Consider the following 18,505-nt stretch of genomic DNA (forward strand, 5'->3'; position numbering starts at 1 on the left):
ATTTCTTGTATACAGGGAAAACATGAAAACAGAGCAATTAAATTCAGATTTATAAAAAACACAGCCACCCAACAAGCCATTCCCGGAATCATGGACACTTCCTGATCTATAGATAGGGCCAAGTGCATATGCGATGAACTTTGTCTAGGTACAAGCTCAAAACTTGCTTTCTGCTGGTGTCGTAATGCCCTTCTCCATTCTAGCAGCACTACAGGAAGAAGGATGGGGATTTACAGGGATCCCTAGAGCAGCTCTCTGGTTATAATTTGGCTACGTACTGCATGGCTTTGGGCAAATCCCACAGCTTGTCTAGAGTTAGTCTCTCCAACTGTGAAAAGCATTGCCGGCTGGTCTTCCCACTTAGAGAGCTCAGGGAGATTGGCATGTGTGGAAGACCCCAGAAACCATGAAGTAGTCACTCCAAGAGATTTTAATAGTGACTGTGGCCAGAGACCTTACAGGCCAGGTAAGATCTTACCCGCATTTCCTACAAGGCGTTTCTTCCTGGGAAAAGGAACAGCATGGGATCGGGTTGGGTAAGCTCGCCTTCCAGGGCTCTCCTGCAATCACAGTACACAGGCCACCAGAAGCCTCTGGAATTAACCCCTCAGTTGTTTTACTCCAGACAGACAACTCTCTTTATACCTGTTCCCTCCACATGGATATTTTCGTCAGTCTACTGTAGGTATTTTTAAAAGAACAGCAACCCACAAATTGGAAACAAGCTAAATGACCAGCAACCTGGAACCATTCGGCAAATGATGGTGCATTCACGAGATAGAATATTCTGTAGTCATTAAAAATGATGTTTATGTTATGTTCTGTGGTAGGACCAGGAAAAATGCTTATGGCATACATATTAAATGACATTAAAAAAGATATAAAATTATACATACACAGTACAACTATTTTTAAAAGCCTAGCTATTTGTATTAAAGAAGTAAGAAAATATAACAAGTAATCATTTTGGCTACTTCCCGGTAGCAGAATTGTAGATAATCGTAATTTTCTTATTTTTTTTTAGTACTTCACAAAATTTTTTAAATGAGCATATAGAACTTTTCAGTAAAAAAATATGATAACACAAAGATGTGAATTTATAGCACCTTGTATTTGTCAAAAAATGCAGTCCATGAGGAAAAAACGGCAGGAGAGAGAGAGAATGGATTAGATCAATGAAAAACTAGAGAACTGTGGACTAGGATACATGTAGACAAGTTTAAGCTTCATTTGGAAATCAGACTTCCAAGAATGCAAAAGTCAACTCCGATGCTGTGTCTACTGGGCAAATGGCCAGATTTACTACCTGGGCTATTTTCTATAACATGTGAAAGCCAGCTATGTGCTGGCAGCTGTCAATATCACTAGTTTTGAAAGGATAAAGAAGAGAGGACACTTGGCCCAGGGGTGGAGGGTTTGAAAGTGGACTGAGGTCGGAGGATGCTCGCTGTCTGCAGGCCTTTCTGCTCCCAGGCATTTGGGTCCCTGCAGGCCCTGGCCGTGTTGGGCCAGCCCTCACTGTGCACTGGGCAGCTTCAAGGGCTAATTTTCACTAATGTTCTCTTCAAAAAGTGTTCCTGCATGTTCAGAACATTCATGCACAGGGCCCGAGGCCCCAGACACAGATACAAAATAGCTTTCCTGGGGATCATTCAGGCAAAAGGCGGAGGTCAAGTGGTGGTGACATTTCTCTCTGGGGGGGCACACAGAGCGGCACCGGGTCAAGCCATGTGCTTGTCATCTCTCTCTGGGGCTCTCGCAGGAACCTTCTAACCAGTCCCTACATCCCTCCCCACTCTCTGCACTCAGACTCATCTTACACCCCCCTCCACTCCGTGCCGGGCCCGGCTGGCTGCCAGAAAGAGCAAGAGACCATCAAAGCCCAACCCCTGCCTCTGACGAGCTCAAAGTTGGGCAGCAGAGAGAGACATGGAAGGAAATGATGCCAGTGCAATGACAGGGGCCACAGGGAGTGCTCCAGAGGACACAGGCTCTGGAATCTACCTCTTGGGCTCAACTTCCTGCCCAGCCACATACTGCTTAGCTGTGTGACCTTGGGAAAGTCCTTGAACTTTTCTAAGCCCTGCTCTTCTGATCTGTAAAATAGGCAGAATTACAGTGTCTCAGGGGGTGATTATCAAGTCTAAGTGAGACTAGTGCTCATCACAGGGCCTGGCACATTGGCACTCAGGAGTTGTTAGAATTATCCACAGAGGGCTTCATGGACAGCAGAGGAGGTCTTCTGCTAGGGGTGGGGGGCAGCAAAGGTCTCACAGTGGAGACGAGGAAGAACCGAGTCCTTAGTGGTGAGCAGGTACTTCATTTTGCCTATGCTTCTCCCTCTGTCCAAACCTTCACTCTAACCCACCGTTGAAGGAACAAAGGCCCAACAGCACCTTCAGGACATACTTTTCTGCCAAAGACTTTCAACTCAGCAATGATATTCCAAATACTTAACTCTCGGTAAGGGCCAGGCACCATCTAACACCTACGGTCTGGGTGCAGACAGGGCCCGCCGAGCTGCAGTTGCTGGATGGCGGGGCAGGGGGCAGCAGCTCTTTACCAGCCACCCTGCAGAGAAGTATTTCAGCATTTTAACAACTGGCCAAACAGCTGCGCATTTGCCAAGCAGCTGAAGGTGGGCCTGGCCTCTGCTATAGTCCAGTCCAGCTGGTCTGTGAACCATGGTGAGACTGCCTACCCTGGAACCTTTGCCAGTGGCTCCTCCCGCCTGGAATGCCTGATCTTATACCTCTTTCAAAGCTTGACTCAAAACCAACTCCCCTGATTGTCTGCACCTCCCTTCTGACCGTTTGCACTTTCTTTGATGATACATGAGCTGTGCAGAGCAGAAGCCACGTGAGGTCCCTGGGGGCCCCCTCTCTAGAATAGGGCCTAATGCACAGCTACAAAGTGTAATGGTTCAGGGGGTGAGTTCAGAGCCAGGCTGCTGGGTGTGAATCCCCATGCGGCCACCTGGAGCCCTGGGACCTTGGGCAAGTTATGTCTCTCTGCCTCACTTTCCCCATCTGTAAAATGGCGATAACAATAACACTACTACCTCATGGGGTTATCATGAGGGACAAATAACTTAATTCATGTCAAGTGCCCATATAAGGATTTGATGAACATTAGCTCTTCCAGTTACTAAGGTACTCTACTGATGTACACTAAATGAATGAATGGAGATTGAACAACTGAATAAAAAGTTTGATAATAAATAAAATCAATAACATGATTTTGTAGAAAATGAAAAGTTCAATTAGCACTGAGGTGAAGATTTAAAAGAAAGGTTCTACGTTTACACACATAGCAATTCATTCCAGGAGGTTAATGTGTTTCTCAAAAGGTGTTTAACTACCACCTAATCAAATAGTGATTTGATTATCATTATTCCATTGACAACAGCAATATTTATTAAGGATTAAGCAAGGGGAAATACTAGAAGGAAAGGGGAAGCATATTAAAACAAGAATATTCCTGGTGCAAGATTTTCGGGCTTTTAACCTCTGCAGGGAAGCCTGTGCCCTTCTCCTATAGCCCGACTGCTTCCTGTCTCCAAGCCCTGGCACGCAGTTGGGAGTGCCAGTTTGGGATGCAAGCTTCCTGTTTTCGCATGTCAACTCTGCCCTTGACTAGCTGTGCAGCTGCTGGGCAAGTACACAACTCTCTGAGTCTGAAGATCCTCGTGAGAAGATGGGGATAGCAATAGTGTAAGATGGCACGAATCCTCTCATGAGACTCTCATGAGGACTCAGCTAATACTCAGAAGACAGCCTAGTACATCACAATACCGGCTAAAATTTGATGGTGATGATGACGGTTGCTTTAAAAGACTCTGCTCTGAACTCCGAACTATGCTATAGCAGGTGAGCTGGTCCCTTGTCTCTGCAATTGCGCCTTACCTTACTGTTTTGAAAATGCTCATTTCCAGGGGCTGTTTTTCTAAAAGAGGGGTGCTTCCTGATTTGAGTCTCTAGCTCAGTGCTGTCCGAAGAAGTAGCTGTCATGATGGATGGTCTATTTCTGTGCTATTTAAAATGGGAACCACTAGCCACACGTAGCTATTGGGCATTGGAAAAGAGGCTAGTGGTAGTGAGGGATTGAAACTAGTTTTTTTTTTATCTTGATTTACTTACATTTAAACAGCCACACATAGCTAGTGGCTACTGAAATGGACAGTGTCATGCTTCGTGTTTATGCCAGAAGTAAGGTTTTCCTTCCTTTTCCCATATAATAAAGAGAAGCTGGCATCACACCAGACCCAAGCACTATGTAGCAGCCAGCTACCTGGGATTCAGAGAAGACCTGGATATTGAAATGAACAAGTGCAGCACGTATATTTGATCACACTACCCCTGCTTGTTGGGAGAGGGGGCTGCTCTTAAGCTTGAGCCCCTCAGCTTGTCACCTGTGGTCAGGAGCCATCTCTGCCTCTTGGCTGGGAAAAAGAACTCCAGGGCAACTGAGTCAAAGCTATTTAACAAGCCCTGGAGGCTGGAGATGTTTAACAGCTCTAAACTGGTGAGGTTTCGGATTTGTCCTGCTGCTTCTCCCCAGGATGACACCTGTCAAATCCCACCTCACCTTTCCCCTTGCAAGCTTGTAGCTAATTTGCTTTCCCAGAGCCACTTTAGGGGAGCTGGCCACCTTGGTAGGCTGAAGATGATCATTACATTTAGATGCCCGTTGTCTTCCTGTGGCTGCTACTGCTCCAAAGCTGGAGAGTTCTGCAGGCTGGCCACGTCTGACCTCTAGACTCTATTTATTTTGTCAAACCGCAGAGGGATTCAGCATCTCATCAAGTTAGGGGAGCAGAGGCCCTGCAAGGCTGAATCCAGCCCCCAAAGCCTGGAAATATTTATTAGGAACCTATTATGTGCCAAGCTCTACCAGAGACACAAAAATCACCATAAAAGCTCATGTCTTTCCCTTATGTAACTTAAAAATGGGGGCTACAGTAGGTTGGGGAAATTAATGACAAACAGACAAAAACTACAATATCTTGTTATTCACAGCATGGTCCATGGACCCGGCAGCATCACCTCACCTGGGAGCTTGTTAGAACTGTAGCATCTCAGGCTCCGCCCTAGAGCTAATGAAAAGAATCTGCATTTTAATGAGATCCCAGGGGACTCAACTGCACGTTAAAGTATGAGAAGCTCTGCTATAGTATCCATTCAGGTCATAAGAACCATGACAGTGAGAATAATGATGGCCATTATCTATAACGAGTCTAAAGCTTGCTGGATCTTAAATGTTTTATACATATATTAACACACAATAGTTTCGTAACAGTCCTCTTAAGTAGAGTCTATCATATCAGCCATTTTACAGATAAGAAAACTGAGGTCGAGTGATTAAGTAACTTGTTCAAGGTCACACAGATACAAAGTGTTAGAACCAAGTATTAACTCAAGCATTCTGGCCTCAGAATAAAAAATATCCAGACATATAACTAACTTTTTAGGCCCTCAGCATTACCTAAAAAGCTTCAAAACAGCATTTAGTCTTAATCATCTCCTCTGTGGAGACTGCATTCTTACCTCACAAGGTTGGTGTTAACATTAAATTGTAAGTAAATTGGTAAAGTGCCTCCCAGGGTCCATGGCACAGAGTAGGTGCTCAAAAGAGTACATGGCACATGGTAGGTGCTCTAAATGTTCCTCACCTTCCTTTCAGCATCCTTATGCCTCTGTCCACAGAGAACTCACCGGGTGTCAGACACAGTTCTGGCCTCTTTACCTGCCGTCTCAGAATCCCTTCTGGTTCCTCATTGGCTAGAGAGAAAGTCCTGACTCCTTGGTGAGCCTCCCAACCTTTCTTCCAGTCTAGCTGGCTGCTGAATATAACACCTCTCCAGAATAAGATCTTGCTTCCTGTTCTCTTCCCTCCCCACTGCGCATGGTATATACTCTGTTCCCTTAGTGTGTAGCTCCACTCCCTATAGCCACCCAGTATTCATTTGATGTTTTGATACTTAGAGAGCTGCCCAAATGTGCAACTTAACTACACTGCATCTCAGTCTCCTTATCTGTAAAATGGGGAGAGCTAAGGCTAATTACTGCCTCAGGAACACTGCAGGGATTGAATTTATTGACACACATAAAGTACGTAGAGCAGGGTCTGCTACTAAGTGTTGATCGAAATCCAATGTCTAAGAAGGGGTCAATCTTGATTAAGGGAGTAAATGATAAGGCCTGCCATTTATGGATCCCCTGATGTGGGTCAGTGATTGTGTGTGGCACTTATATAAGTTGGTTAGTTCATTAGTCAGCAAAACAGCCCCATGAAGTAGGAATCATTACTTCTTGTTTACAGCTAAGGAAGCTGAGGCCCGGAGGATGTGAATGGTAGAGCCACTAACAAGCTGAGGGCTGCCTGAGTTGACACTGGCAGCATTACTTTCTGGGCCAAGAGTTGGAACATGTAGGTTTCGGACAGAGCTCTGTTCCGTTCTGGAAGCATTTATGGAGCACTTCCTATATGCTACACACTGAGCTAGGCCCCAGACACTTTTGCAGCCTGAGGTGGTAGGAATGGGGTCCTGGAGGAGGTGAGGCCTAAATAGGTCTTGAAGGATGAACTGACAGAGGTGGCCAGGTGGTGGAGCAGAGGGACGCAGGGTTCCACTGCAAATGTGCTGAGGACTCCAGACAAGTCCTGTCATCCCCTGAAGGCTCAGTTTCATCATCTTCTATGTGAAACATGACTGACTCACCTGTTTCCAGATCCCTCCTGAGTTTAAATGTCCAAGGATGGAACAGTCCAGAAAATCATGCTTTTGAAAACCATGAAAAATCATGTTTTTGAAGGCTATTCAGTGACATGGATCAACAAACTTACATGTACTATATGTTCCTTATTTTGTGAAACAACCAAAAAACTTTGGTATGTACACAGAATATATATCCTATATAGTCAGAGTGCATATTCCTGGATGCAGAGAATATGGATGATTCAAAGTGTCTTCTTTTTTTTGTACTTACACATTTTATTTAATAAGTGTATTAGTTTTATATCCTATAAACATTCATAAAGACTATTTAAAAAATTATAGGGATTAGAGATAGGCTTTCAAACACCATTATTTCTTTAAAACTATAGCCCATCGTCAGTAAAATAACCCAGTGAATATGAGCACAGACCAGGGCCTGTCTCCAATGGTACAAACACCAGTTTTTCAACTTTAACTACATGACGTTGGGCAAGTTAATCAATTCCAGTGATGTTAATATAATGGGGAAAAAAGTTTCACAGAACATATTACCTTACCTCATGCAAACTACTCTGATATATCTAAATTTGATTCTACTTAATGTTTTTAAAAAATGCAGGTTACAATACACAACATCAGGAGTCAGCAAACTTTTTCTGGAAAGGGCCAATTAGTAGATACTATCAGCTTTGTGAGCCATTTGGTCTCTGACACAACTAATCAAAAGTGCAACACCAGCCATAAATAATATGTAAACAAATAAATGTGGCTGTGTTCCAATAAAACTTTATAAAAACAGGCGGTGGGCCAGGTTTGGCCTGTGGGGTATAGTTTGCCAGTCTCTGCACTGCATTAATTTAATGGCCCATTAATGGGCTGTAACCTACAGTTTGAAAACTATTGGGATTAGAGTTGTTTTTGGTCTGGCCAGATGAAATAAATTGGCAGCAATGCTCAAGTTAGAAATGGATCATATTTTAAAACTTTGTTTCTTAAGCTGATTATTCAGAATTCAACATGCATTTTTCCCTTAGTATCATTTAACATGGTGGTTGAGATTTCAGGCCAAAAGCCCACATACAGCCTTGCAGAAAGCAAATCTAATATGCATCTACTCATTCTAGCAACAACTCTGAATTTCTCTATGATCCACTATAACTGGGCTGGGCACCTTAGGGGACTTTTGTGCCAGACATGATCATAGGCATTAGGAAGATGAGGAAGTAGCATTATTCCTCTGAGAAAAAGCAGTCCCTGCTTAGGATACCAAGAACAGTCCTCCTCTCTTCTTGCTTGTGAGGTTCCCAGGGTGTTAGCTCCAGAAGTCCTTATTTTGAAGTAGTATTTTGGTTTTCAGCTGTGGTGTATAAGCCAATCAGTTGGGAGATGTGTGGTTAATAATCGGCAAAAGTACTGAGCTGTACAGATGATTTCTTATGTTATTTATATTTTTAAAAATAAGTTAGAAGAGTGTAGTGGACTTCTGTCAACTTTTTTGGCTGCCCAGAACCACTGATGACCTTATTGTGTTTGGAGGGAATTTCCCATATTATGAATCCATGGTTCTATAAGGTGGAAAGTCACCTTCCCAGACTCCCTTGCAGCTAGGTGCAGACATGGGAACCAGGCTCCAAAGATCTGGAAGCAAATGGTGTGTCATAGGTGAAACACGGAGCTGACAGGGATGGTGGTAGAGATTTTCAGCTTTCACGGTAATGGGGACAGAGGTCCTATTGGAAATACTCAGTGCCCAGCGGCAGTGGTGTGAGGGTGTGAGGTCAGGTGTCTGCTCAGCCCTGGGGCTGTGGGGTCTCTGCCGGAGCAGTGCTGGGGTGCACTTCAGGTGCTCTTCCAGGTTGTGCAGTCCTACAGCCTCATTCTTTGGCTTCAATGCTCTCCAGAAATCTTCTTAAACACTACTAAACATTTAGGCTCATGGGACTATCACAGGCCACCCTTGGCCCAGCAGGAGAGCATCAGATGTTCCCTTGGGTGGTAGTAATCCTTATAGCAATTCTCCCAGCTTCCCAGGGGCTACTTTTTTGCCCAGGTGACACTCCAGTACATGGAGATGAGATCCACTTGTGAGAACTGCCCTGGTTTATGGACCCAAATATCTCTAGTAACAGCTCCATAGAAATAGCTTCCAAGGTCCCTACAAGGACATTGCCAGTTAAGAGAGCTAATGAATTCAGAGAAGCCCAGAGCTCTGCATATTTATCAAGTATTTTTAGTACTGCCAGGCCAGATCTAAATTACCAGCGTAGGGTCACTCTGACCATAAGCAATGTTGCTTAGTAACACAATTGATAGTGCAATTTTCATCAGATCTCCAGGGGAACAGAGCAAGAGAATTAACCCAAGGTCAAATTCTCATGTGGAAGGAGAAAGGATTTGGTAACCCTCTGTCATACTGCCTCCCAGAGATTTTTCTTTTTTCAATAGTCATAGTAGGTTCAACTTTCACATCTGAGCATTTCTGTTAAAATTCCTCCTTGTACCAAGGATACCTGTGCCCACTTGCATTCTGACATACATTCCTTAGTGGGAAAGAACAAGGAAGAGTCAAAGTAGCATGCTGGACACTTGGCATAACCCTGGGTGTATCCACAGGAGTCCATGTAAAAATGTGAGTATTACTTGTCACATATACTGCCAATGAGAAGGCATTCGGAACTGTTTGCGTGACCTTTCGGTAGGGTGAGTGTCTTGGAAGATATATTTGGGTACCGTTAGTTTCTAGTGTCTGTAGGTTTGCTTTATTAACTCTGTTTCTTCAAGTGTAAATTCTTCTTTTTGTTAAGACTGTTTTGTTTCTCCCAATAGTTTTCCTCAAAGAGTCGGTGACTGGTGATTATATACTCATGTCTTTGGCTCAGATTTCCCTGGTAGATAGTCCACTACATCTGTACAGCTCTGCTTGCAAAAGGGGGTGAGAGATGTCTGCCTAGTATACATTCTGGCTTGTTTTCAGTGGAACTGGGGGAGGGTAGAACTACCTGACTGTCTAGTCATCTAGTCATCTCTACTCCTCTCAGGCATTACCAGCTACCTCAGGCAACAAAATATTCCAAGTTATCCTGCTGTATTTTCATTTTGTGGTAACAAATTACTGAAATCATCCATGGCCAAACACATCTCGGAATCACTGATGGTGTAATGATATAGGGGAGGAATGTCTTGTCATACACTTCAGAGGATTCTGTTTGAAAACAGCAGCTTTATATGGCTCTTCCCATCAAAAGTAAAGTGCTTACATTTATCATTGCTATCTGGAAGATAAATATTGCCTCATCATAAATCTGACATTTTATTGAGCAATTTTTAAAAAAATAAAAATAGCTGAAGTATCTGAAAGATGTTAGAAGCTCAAAAAAAAGCAGCCGAAGTTCTGGAAAAACTTAAAGACTACAGCAATTTCATACTGATGCTGAGCTTCTTCCAAATCCCACAAAGAAAAATGAAACCCTCCAAAACAAATGCGGCAACTCTAAGCTGTGCCCACAGGAAAGAGGAAAATGGTGCATGCGGGCCTACTTCCAAATACTCCAGCCAAGAAGGGCTCTTCTGACAAGTAAAGATGGTTTGAGGCACAGAACACTCCATATTTCAGTCAACGACTATTTCCCAGGCTTTCTGCTGGGCATGGACAAAAACAGACAATATTCAGTCTGTTCCTGAAGACCACGGTCTAATGGAAAACCATATAAGCATGTGGCCCTACTTGGCTTTGCCGGAATAGAGAAAAAGAGTCAATGAAATGTTGCTTGATTTGGGGTGGGGGTTGGCGGGTGGAGAGACAGAAAGAGAGAGAGGAAAATGACTCCAAATTAAAGTTCCACTTCCCACTGCAGATTTCTCATTTGGAGGCTTTGGTATGGAGCGGGTGTGAACACACTTGATTGAAAACAGAAGCCCACTCTCCTCTGAAGCCCTTTCATGTGTGTTTTCAGAAGCTAAATGGCAATGCCTGTGTCATCAGAATACAAATAGCTTTTGTCTAGAAGGAATCACATACAGGCTTCCGTAGAGGTCACAATAATAGCATTTTAGAGCCAAAACCAACCAGCCAACCAAATATACAAACAAATAAATAAATAGGATGATAATATCAGCTACTTTCTGGGGTGTGTGTGGCCCTGGATGCCTTAGCTACAATATCTAAGTAGCTGCCCCTCTGGGAAGGAAGGAATAGAGAAATGAAATTGTAGATTTCTTAATCTACAATTTATTCCTTACACCAGTCCCATGAGGCTGGTCTTGTCCTCACTTTACAGTTGAGGAAAAGAGGTTCAGTGACATGAAGGGACTTGGTCAAGGTCTCAGTGAGGAGAGGCAGAGCTGGGATCCAAATCCAGACGTCAATCTGACCCCAAAATCCAAACTCTTTCCAGCAATGTGAACACAACTCAGAACATTACAAGTTCCACTTTGTGTTTTGTGCTCATCCCTGCAAACTCAACCAAGGAAGAATGGAAAGACTGAGATAAATGAGTCCAGCAAGTTCTGGGACCCGTTCTCTTTGATCTCCCTCGTAGCTCATGCCTCTTCTGTCCCAGGAAGTCTGGAATCCTTAGATGGTCTCCCTAGACTTACAGCTGCTCCAACTACCCTCTGAATCCTGAACTGGATTCCAGAAGGGAAGATAGAAATTGAGTGATAGAATATATAAAAGGAGTCATGCAACTGCATTGGGTGAGGGGCAGGAAGTCCGTTACGTGATGAGATTTATATTTTAGGAGTTTCGGTCTGGTGAGTGTGAGGATGGAGCTGGTCAGGGGATATTAAGCCTCCCATCCTGGGAGGTGATTTAGAAACCAAACATAGAAGAGAAGAAGAGGGAAGGGGGTCCAGAGCCACGCAGCAGCAGCAGTCTGGGGAGCAAGGAAGAGAGAAATGGAAGACGTCACTGAGGTAGAGTCAGTAAGACCCACTGACTGGGTGGCTGTAGGAGGGGGTGAGGGAGACGAAGGACAAGCCCCCGTTTTCTGACTCGAGTGGCCAAGTTGATGATGATGCCATTCTTAGAGGTGGGGGAGGAAGGAGGAGCAGCTGGGTTTTGGGGAAAGATGATGGCTTTACTTTTAGATCGTCGTGAGCACTCCGGACGGAAATGTTCCACAGGCATTTGCATCAACAGATTTGCTCGCTCTTTCATTCTACAAATATTTATCGACAACTTCCTATGCACCAGACGTTGAGCCTGGCATTAGGTGTGGATTGGCATCCAAAATAGATGTGTTCCCTGCCCTCATGAAGCTTAAAGATAATAAAGCAGAGACACACATACAATTACAAATTGCAGAGAGCGCTCAGCTGAGAGTCTGAGACTTGGCAGGGGAAACCGGGGGGCTGAGTGGGATGAGAAGGCTCTAGAGCTCAGAGGACACATCTGGCTGGAGACGGAGAGGGGGGTCATCTACACAGAGACGGGAGGTGAGTCAGAGAAGTAGCTCTGCTGACCAGGCTATTGGGAGGGGGGCTGAAGAGCCAGATGCCCCACTGGCTGAGGTCCCTGGCTTCTATCCTGTCACCTCTCCAGATTCACACTCATAGAAAGCAAAGTCTTGGTGTGTCTGCCTGAGATTATTTTTTGCCTATGGACCAGAGGCATTTTTACTTCTCCATTTGGGGCATGTTTGGCACTGATTCTAGTAACAGGAGACCTGTGTAATTCCCTGATTAAGCTAACTCCAGACTGGATAGAAAAATTGATGCTAACTTGAGATTCTTTAAAAAATAAAAAAGCTACTTCTGTCTAGCCCATGTCCCATTCTCTTCCCTTAATCGAAATCTAAGAGATGTGGTTTTGTGAAGGAGCCCATGTAAGCCCCACTCCACCTTGGCAGAAACCGAGCAGCCGAGGAGCATTTCAGAACCACTTGGAATCATTTAACAGAGAAAAGCAAACTGCAATGAACCCAAACTGGGAGCTGTTCAGCCATATGCCGATAATATCTACTGCAACAATAGTAAATGTGGACATCAATGGAGCACTTACTATGTACTGGGCACCGTTCACTTCATTCACTCTTAAAACAGCCCTTGCAGGATTTACTTTTAGTAGCCTTATTCTGCAGATGAAGAAGTCCCCCAGGCCGCCACCTCCTCCCACTACTAATTGGAAAACCTGGGATTTGAACCCTGTAGTGTGGATCACAGAGCCAGCCCTCTTGGCCTCTGTTTTGGTAACGAGGGGTCACCACTGCAGTAGTTGAATCAAACAGTCCTGTGTGGAGGAGGGGCTGATCTGTGAGCCCCTGTGGGGAGATGAGTTCCTTGGACCTGTTCTTAAAGGGAGAGGGGACACCTCCAGACAGCCTCCTCTGACAGAGTGAAACCATCCTGAGAGAATCCTGGGGTTCTCCAGGTTGAAGGGAACCTGGGAACCGCTTAGTTCAGCTGCTTGTTTGCAGATGGGGAACTGAGGTATGGGGACACAGAGGGACGGCCCTGGGGAGCAATGGAAGCCAGTCGGAGGGAGCTTCCTCTCTTCTTCCTCTCCCATGAGGATTTTGCTTCCCCTGGAGCAGGTGGTCTCTTGCCCACTGGGGAGGCCCACTTCAGCTGAGCAGATGTTTATGGCTCTCCCTGAAAGTCCCCAGGGCAGCCCGGAGGAAATGAAGATAAGACACTGCCCGCCCAAGGAGTGGCATGCCCCAGCGCTACCTTTGCAAGGGAGCCAACTGCACTGCAGAGGACCTTCCCTACTCCTCTGCACACCCACCCTTCTGATCCAGGCTACTTTGTCCTGAACTAGGCCAGCCCTATGCATACCCATTTCAAAGACCCCAGTCGGGTCTCAGATACCCCTTGAGGACAAGGTTCCCATCTGGACCCTCCAGTGAGTATCTGAGAACTGGGCAGTTCTGACTCCCAGCATCCTTCCCCTCCCCTACCCCTGTGCCACCCTGGAGGCTGCACCACCCATCACAAAGCAGTGCTGGCCAGAGGGGAGGCTCCTCTCCTCGGCTGTCTAAGGCCAAGGCAAGTCTTACCTTTCCACCTGGAGGTTGACTTTGGAAGGCTCCACGTTGGGATTTTCCCATTCCATCTGTGGGCAGTGCATGAAATAGCAAAGGGTGTACAGGGCCTCTGGCTCCCAGTAGAGTGCCCCCTGCTTGTGGTGCAGGGGGGTGCCGTTGCCGTGGTGCTTGGCATTGAGGGGCTGCAGGTGATGCATTGCTCGGGACACCAGGTCACCTGCGGACAGAAGTAAGATTTCAGATCCTTTAAGCAGTCAAGATGTACAGAGATGTGCCCGAAGATCTCTGCAGAGATTCTGAGCCTTGGACTCCCTCATTCAGCTGGCGTGGTCCCATGGGACCTCCAGGTCACCCATCAAGCAGAGAGGAAAGCATTTGTTCATTACCATGCAGCTGTCATGGGCTTACCAGGCTGGGGCTGCTGCTTTAAGCACGGAGTGCTGTTAAGGTCATCGCAGTCCTGTCCTTCCGGAGCCCATTGTTGCTAACAAGGCCCAGAAACCTTTTGTGTGCCTCTGCTTCCGGCCTCCCTCACCTTGGGACACACCCTGTCACGTCCTCTGCCGTAGCCAGTGCTGCCTTACTTGTAGTTGCAAGAACAGACTAAACCGTCGCTTGCCTCTGAGCCTGTGCATCTGCTGTTCCCTTTATGCAGAGCCTTCTCTCTCTCCTCTTCTGCTGGCTCTTACTGATCTCCCAGGTATCAGCTTCTAGGAGTTTCTCCAAGTAACCAGCCTGCTCTGCTTCCCTGTGTGTTACCACACTGCACTTCCCTCATCACAGCACTTAGAGCCCTGTGTTAGAACTGCCACTGTCCTTGTCACTCTCTCCTAGCTACAGTGGCTCAGTCTTAAATGACACCGTTTACGCACTGGCGCAGTTCTAAGCACCTTCATTCCTTTAATTCTTATACTACCCTGTGAAGTGGGTACCTTTATAAACCCATTTTACAGATGAGGAAACAGAGGTCCAGAGAAGTTAAATACCTTCTCAAGGTCCAGCAGCCACAAGCAGCAGAGCCAGGATTTGACCCCAGGCAACCTGGCTCCAGCATCCATGCACTTAACCATGCTCCCTGAGGACAGATGCTCCCTCTTGCTCAGCATTTGCAAGCCCTGGGAACACTCCAGTCTTTCTCCTCCTTTCTCAGAAGGAAACCAGCCTTCTCCTTAATCAAGCCAACCTGCTCCCAGGCTGGCCATGCAGGGAGAGTCTTCCTGTGGGGAGGCTGGCTGCGCCTGGAAGCCCTGCCTTTTCTTAGCTAAGATGGGGTTTCCCAGACTTGGGTCGATTGTATGTCACCTTTATGAGCATAGCTGTATCCACACACCATCTGCACTATTACTTAATTAACTTTTAATGGACTCATTTCAGTTTTGAAAAACACATGAATCTAAACACATGACCATAAAGGGAAAGTCAGTATCACTTGCCATAAACAGAAGGTCACTATTTAAATTAAATTGACAAAACAAAACAGCGTCCTGAATTTGTAGCTGAATTCTGGTCCTCCTTTCTTTTGTTATAAATAACCAAGGTAAGAGAAGGATTAGGGCCGCATTTCAAATGGAACCATTCTTCTTCAAGCAGTTAGAATAAAAAAGAACACTCCCTGACCAGAATTGTTTAATGCACTGCGCCGCCCCGCCTGCACAGTGGGGTGAGTGGTGCTCTTGGGGAGATACTCATTGAAGGGTGTCTGTGATGGCTAGCCTTACGTGTCACCTGGGCTAGGCTGTGGTGCCCAGCTGCTTGGTTAAACACTAGTCCAAGTGTTGCTGTGAAGGTATTTTTCACATGTGACTAACATTTATGTCAGTGGATTTTGAGTAAAGTGGACTGCTACTCATAATGTGGGTGGGCATCATCCAATCAGTTGAAGGCCTTAAGTAGAAAGACCTTGAAGAAGAAGGAGTGCTGGTTCAGAATGCCTTCAGGCTGAAGATTGCAGCATCAGCTCTTGCTGGAATTTAACCCATCCCCACTTCTAGTCCCTGAGGGGGGTGGCAGATGGCCTCTCCTCTTCCTAATCCCTCATTGTCCAGTTGAAACCAGGCCTACAGACCCCACCAGGTCTCTGCCATCCAGCTGTACCGTTTAACATGACACTTTTACCTAAAATCCAAACCCAAGAAAGGGAGGCTCAGTGAAAAGCCAGAGCATCTCCTCTGCAGGCCCAGGGCCCGCCTCCTAGGTTCCCATTTTCTGTCTGAGAGAGGGGCTACTTCCTCAAAAGAAGATTGAAACCCATTAGGGGGGTCTACTACGGACTGAGGTGTCAGCTGAGGACAGAAATGGTGCATATCCCCCTTTCTATTCCATGTCCATGGCAGACATGGTTAATCAACCACGGAGCTCTGCACTGAGTGTAGACGTAGTCCTAACATTCTTCTCAAGACAAGATTTCGAAAGGCCACTGTATCTGATAGGGGTTGTCGCAGGAAAGGAAACTTCCGTGTTGTCAGAGTCCTGAGGTCTTATCGGGATCACCTAACCAGAGTACAATCCACTAAGCTTAATATCTGGACAGTGGATACAGGGCTTGGACAAACAGCAGTGGGGGTTGCTTCCCCACACCCCTCTGCACCTTAGTGCACCTAGCCCAGAGCCTGACCCTCCTCTCTCCATTTCCCACAGTGGGAAAATACACCCAAGAAACTCAAAAAAGAATCAGGGAAAGAAATTCTCTTTTAGAGGCAGGTGGGCAGGGAGGACTCCAAGAGGACCTACAGGTGGAAAATGTGAAGAAGCAGTGTTCAAAGTAGGCAGGAGTCAGGGGAAGGAGTTCAAATCCCAGCTTTGCCACTTACTTGGGTAACACCAGCAAGTCACTTCACCTCTCAGGTGAGGAAATAATATTCCCCCGTCAGGTGGTTGTGAATGTTAAGTGCAAAGAGCAAGGGCCTGGCGCTGTTGGCTCTAACCACGTAGCTCTCTCAGGCTCGGGGCCTGCCTGTTCCTCCTGTTCTCTGAGTGGTGGCCCTAGAGATCGAGTGCCTGAGACATGGGGGGACAGTCCTGCCATGCTCCGACCCAGTGCCTGACCTGCTGCTTCCCACTGGGGTTCACTTTTTTAGGAATCTGTGCTGCAAAGCCGCTCACTTTGGGCATCCTAATGGTACATCTAGGTCCTTAGTTGCTTATTTTTCCCTTTCTACTTTCTCACTTTTTAGAAACCTCAGTTGCTGGGAGAGAGAAAAACATGAAGCTGGGTGCCTGCCTGGGGCCGGTCCCATCGGTCTCGTCTGATAAGGGGCTAGTCCTGCAAGGAGCTGCTCCAAACACTGGTCCAAAGAAGAGAGTCCCATCAGTGAACACTGAGAAGGAACCTGGAAGGACAGCAGGATGGCAGATCTGAAGTGGGACTGGGTACAAATGGCAATGCTTTGAATTTCCTGACGAGGACAGTGACCTGGAGTAGAGGGAAGGTGGCAGCAGAGGTGGGAAGAACAGACTGAGCACCTGCCACACATCTCAGGCCATGTAGATACATTTCCTGGATTAATTTACGTATGAGCCATACGTGACAGGAATTATTACAGCCGCTTCAGAGATGTGAAAATCAAGGGACGGGACCATACGCCCAGGTGTCGTTCAGGAAGCGGCAGGCTGCGACCCCAGCCAGCGTTCTGGGGCTCGTGTTCCTGGTCACCACATAACAGGGCCTCCAAAAAAGCACTAGTCGAGAACTACCTCAGGTTGTGGGCTTTGAAAAATTTTGATCCAGAGTCTGAGGCCTAAATGCTTAATAAGTACTCAGCACTATTTATTTTTCTTTATATCATCATCACCATCTTTATCATCACAGTCATTTCCAGTACCATCGTCATCAATCACTGTCGTCATCACCACCATTCATCATCATCATCCATCATTATCATCACCAACCTAGCCTCTGATCAGAGGCCCTCAGGATGTCCTGGAGGGCTGGCTTTGGGAGATGGAACTGGCACAGAGATTCTGTGATCACTAGCTCCATGTCAAATCCAGCTCTATTGATGTGCTGTCTGCCGCTTCACCTCTCAGCTTCATGAACCCCAAACAACAAATCCACTGGTCACCAGCTGCCCTGCATTTGGGTAGCTGGAGTTTGGGTCCAGGGACCTACTCGAGCACCCGTTTAACAAGGGTTCCCTAATGGCAGCCATTTGCGAATCACCATCACGACGTCTCTCATGTCTGTATGCTGCACATACAATTTATTTACTTAATATTTTTCTTTAAATTGGCTCATTCTTTCACACAAATAAATTCATTTGAAAGGGAAACTCCATATCAGTGCCATAAATGGAAAAGCAATATTTTTCTAGTGCCCATAAAAAATTCACAGCAATTAAAAACAGGATGTGTTTTGTGTATCACCTATGATCGTCTCCAGTGCCACTCTTTGGGAAATGCCGCTCTAATCTGCCAGAGTCAGGCTATCAGTGAAGCTCCATTAAACTGTCCTCCTGTGTACTTGAGGTGATCGCCCTGGGACAAAGGGCCACACACTTCAACAGTGGGCTTCTTCTGCCCAAACCTGTGCTGAGACAGCACCTTTACTTCTTTCCCTACTCTTCATTTCATCCATGATCAGCTACCACTTAAACATCCCCCAGTCCTGGGATAGGAGGCATCATAACTCTTTTTTTCAGAGGTAGTAAAACTGGGGATCAGAGTGACCAAGTCACTTGCCCTAGGTCACACAGCACAGATGAGGGAACCAAGGTGTTCTCCAGCATCATAAACTGCTGTTTAACTTGCCTTACTGAAACCCTTCCCCTTGAAAAAGAAAGAAAGACCACATATAATCCACGTC

General features: G+C 46.1%; 1 protein-coding gene across 3 annotated transcripts in view; it reads right to left on the reverse strand.

Moving 5' to 3' along the window:
* ABTB3 (ankyrin repeat and BTB domain containing 3) overlaps positions 1-18,505 on the reverse strand; it is a 287,710-nt gene that overhangs the window by 91,716 nt on the left and 177,489 nt on the right. For all 3 annotated transcript variants that reach the window (XM_036891316.2, XM_036891314.2, XM_036891315.2), the window contains exon 3: positions 13,717-13,921. In XM_036891316.2, coding sequence (XP_036747211.1) covers positions 13,717-13,921 — 205 coding nt within the window. The remainder of the gene's footprint in view (positions 1-13,716; positions 13,922-18,505) is intronic.

This window comes from Manis pentadactyla, chromosome 10 (assembly GCF_030020395.1).
Source record: "Manis pentadactyla isolate mManPen7 chromosome 10, mManPen7.hap1, whole genome shotgun sequence".
Taxonomy (NCBI): Eukaryota; Metazoa; Chordata; class Mammalia; order Pholidota; family Manidae; genus Manis; species Manis pentadactyla.